This window comes from Zophobas morio, unplaced genomic scaffold (genome assembly GCF_036711695.1).
Source record: "Zophobas morio isolate AGI-343-1 ecotype UQ-CSIRO unplaced genomic scaffold, CSIRO_AGI_Zmor_V1 ptg000020l, whole genome shotgun sequence".
Classification (NCBI taxonomy): Eukaryota; Metazoa; Arthropoda; class Insecta; order Coleoptera; family Tenebrionidae; genus Zophobas; species Zophobas morio.
Window position 1 is genome coordinate 1,338,539 of NW_026972125.1, and position 3,341 is coordinate 1,341,879.

General features: G+C 29.7%; 1 protein-coding gene across 1 annotated transcript; it reads right to left on the reverse strand.

Moving 5' to 3' along the window:
• Nucleotides 1-553: 553 nt before the first annotated feature.
• LOC135131523 (clavesin-1-like) lies at nucleotides 554-1,930 on the reverse strand. The gene is made up of 6 exons (XM_064059303.1): nucleotides 1,779-1,930; nucleotides 1,573-1,720; nucleotides 1,276-1,528; nucleotides 938-1,048; nucleotides 779-881; nucleotides 554-725 (listed from the first exon to the last, which is right to left on the reverse strand). The coding sequence occupies exons 1-6, from the start codon at nucleotides 1,897-1,899 to the stop codon at nucleotides 610-612; spliced, it is 852 nt and encodes a 283-aa protein (XP_063915373.1). The 5' UTR covers nucleotides 1,900-1,930; the 3' UTR covers nucleotides 554-609.
• Nucleotides 1,931-3,341: the final 1,411 nt, after the last annotated feature.

Genomic DNA, 3,341 nt, shown 5'->3' on the forward strand with positions numbered 1-3,341 from the left:
TGATGAATCGAGAGATTGAATAATCGAAACATCGAAACCTTTGAATTCGATAAATCATAAAATTGAAAAATCTAAAAATTTGAAAATCGAAAATTTAAAAATTTTGAAAATTTGACGAAAAATTGAAAATCCAAAAAGTAAAAAATCCAGAAATCAAAAAATCCAGGAGTCCAAAAATCGAAATATTGAAAAATCCAAAACTGAAAGAAATATCCAAAAATTAAAAAATCGAAAAAATCAAAAATCAAAAACCTGAAAAATCGAAAAATTCAAAAATTGAAGTGAAAAATCGAACCTTTGGAAAATCGAGAAATGGGAAAGAAAAAAAAAAGATTCAGGAATCGGAAAACTGAAAATTTCGAAACGTCAAAATTTGAAAAATTGAAAAATCGAAAAACAAAGAAATCAAGGAATCGAAAATTCGAAAATTTTGAGATGACATCATCTGATTTTTGGAAAGAGAGGAACAAATAAATTTAGTTCATAATTTATCAGATAAATTTTGATTAACGTTGAAAAGGATAAATAAATTTAGGTGTATATAATTTATGAGGATTTTGTGTACATTGTATCATTAGTTCTACATAAAATGTGTTGAGATTTTAACTACTACATTCTAAAAAACCATCTATGCGTCTTCCGAATCCGTTTACTTTCGTCCACTTTTTGACTATCGTGCCACTTAAAAAAATCCAAGTTTTTTAAAAGATTTTCTAAATTTTCTTCTACAAAATGATATTATAGTACATTTTACTTGGAAAAAATGCGTATATTTTACCATGAAGTTTCAACCGTGGTTCAACGATGCCACCATATTCTTCCGGTAAGCAATCTTTTGGAATATATTCGTACAACGAATCTAGTGCAGTGTGGGATTTAATCTATTAATATTACAAAAAAAACAGGCTTCAAAAATTTATAACCCCCGCATTGTTACCATTTCGTGAATTTCCTTCTTCAAAAATTGCTTCCCTAGTGTAATAAAGTGTCTAGTGACAGGAACGGTATTAACGTAATGTATTCCCTTCAGCCTTGTTGGCGCCGAATCCTGAAAAAACATATCTTCAAATTGACATTTATCACCTTTATAGAGAGCTTTCATAAATTTGCCACTTCTTCGCTTTAAAATCAGAATTATCAGTAAATATGACATTTAAACTGTCGTTGCCATGGAGATGGTTACACACTGTCAGCGAGGCGGAACACACTTGAATGTTACCATTAGCATCATTTATGAAAACCCTAACCTAAAAATTTCCATTCTCCTAATTATACCTGCAAAAAATTCGCAAACCCCCTCATTGCACTGACATTCATCCGAAACAAATGGCCAAAAGTCGTGTTTCTCAAATCTACTAAAAGCACCAACCCGTTTGCAGGACCGTATTGGTGAAAATACAAGCACAGGACCATAATAGCCACTTTGAGAGTTTCGTTACAGTTGAATTTCTCAGGGTTGGGGTTCAGCAACCCCAGTAAGAAAACTACATACCCCTCTGGAGTTTTTTTTGGAAAAATATCTAAAAATCTACAAAAAAATTAATCTCGATTTTTGCGACGATTTTGAATTACGCAGTAGATAATACTCTTCTGACTATGTCTTCGTCAGCGCTCTGAAAAAGGTCCGAGCTTGTTCGAAGTGTGAAATAATTCTCGATGGTGGTTTTAGTTTGGGATGTTTCATAATTGCAGCTGTGAAGAAATAAAATCACTTGAAGTTCTGAAAAAAAAAAACTAGTGGATGAGTATTTGTTTCTATGGAAGGTTTTTGAGTTTGCCTTTCAGTTCCGGTAAGTGGGGTTGCGTTTTCAGCCAATCGAAAATTGTGTCCACGTCTTGTTTTTTCAATTTTGGGTGTGTTGCATAGATTTTGGTTACACTGGCGAGGCAAGGAGGCATTTTAACAATATTCTGTTTTGTTGTCGTTTAATAAAATACTGATTACCATACGAGTTCTACAAAAACTGGTTCCAAGAGTAATACTTAAGCTGACTTAAATAATCTAGCTGTGTCAGGGAGGTGCGTAAACTGGGTAATTGGTTTAATAAAAGACTGGTTACTGCACAAGTTCTGTAAAAACTGGTTCCAAGGGTACAACTCCAAAGGTGACGATGTTTTTTGTGTTCATTTATGAATTAATTAAAACTTATCCCTTCTTTCATCAAGAGTCGGTTTCTTAATTTTTCTATATTTCAGTTTTGAAATTTTTCAATTTTTCGATTATTCAAATTTTCTATTTCTCGATTTCTTTTGATTATTCGATTTTCCGATATTTTAGGGTTTCTAAACTTTCTATTTTTCGATTTGTTGACTTTTCAATGTTTCGATTTCTCGACTTCTTGATTTCTCCATTTTTCAATTTTTTATGTTCACATCTCGTCAATTTTTCGACTTTATAATTTCTCCATTTTTCGGGTTTTTGAGTTTTTCAATTTTTCGATTTTTTAACTAGATATTCGATTTATCGATTTTACAATTTTTCGATTCCTCAGTTTTTCTAATTTTCAGTTTTGGAATTTTTCACTTTTTCGATTCTTCAATTTTTCCTCAATTTTTTGATTACTCGATCTTTAGATGTTTCGATTTCTCGATGTTTCAATTTTTACATTTATTGCTATTTTGATTTTTCGACATTTCAGTTTTAGGGTTTTTTAATTTTTCGATTCTTCAGTTTTTCAATTTTTCAAATTTTAAATTTTTTTTAATTCTACATTTACGACATTTCTATTTTTAAATTTTTCGATGTTACAGTTCTTTGATGTTTCGAATTTTCAGTTTTTAAATTTTTCGATTTCTCGAATTATCAATTTTTTCGTAAATGTGAAATTTTTCAATTGTTCAAGTTCAAATTTTTCGATTTTAATTTTAGACTTTTGAGCGTTTCGATTTTTATATTTTTCGATTTTACAAATCTTCGGTGTTTCGATTTTTCAATTTTTAAAATTTTGAATTTCTCGATTTAGCGTTTTTTTATTTAAATTTCCCATTTTTTCAGTTTCAAATTTTTCCATTTTGGGCTATTTCGATTTCTCGTTTTCCGTTTTTTCATTTTTTCGATGTTCGCCTTTTAGGCTTTTCGAATATTACATGTTTCCATTTCTCAATTTTTAATTTTTTCGATTTTTCAATTTTTTGATTTCCCAATTTTCCGACATTTCAGTTTTTGGATTTTGCAATTTTTTGATTTCCGAATTTTTCGATTTTACAATTCTTCGATGTTCCGATTTTTCAGTTTTTAAATTTTTCGATTTCTCAATTTTTAGATTTTTCATTTCTCGTTTTTTTTTTTAATTTTTCAGTTTTTGGATTGTTGAATGTCCGAATTTATCCAATTTTTTTAA

Excerpts from the sequence above, each read along its gene's own strand:
- LOC135131523 (XM_064059303.1), bottom strand. The coding sequence starts at position 1,899 with ATGCCTCCTTGCCTCGCCAGTGTAACCAAAATCTATGCAACACACCCA. Across the intron at positions 1,049-1,275 it reads GGTTTGCGAATTTTTTGCAG|GATTCGGCGCCAACAAGGCT; the intron begins GTATAATTAGGA and ends ATGTTTTTTCAG. Across the intron at positions 882-937 it reads AGAAGGAAATTCACGAAATG|ATTAAATCCCACACTGCACT; the intron begins GTAACAATGCGG and ends TAATATTAATAG.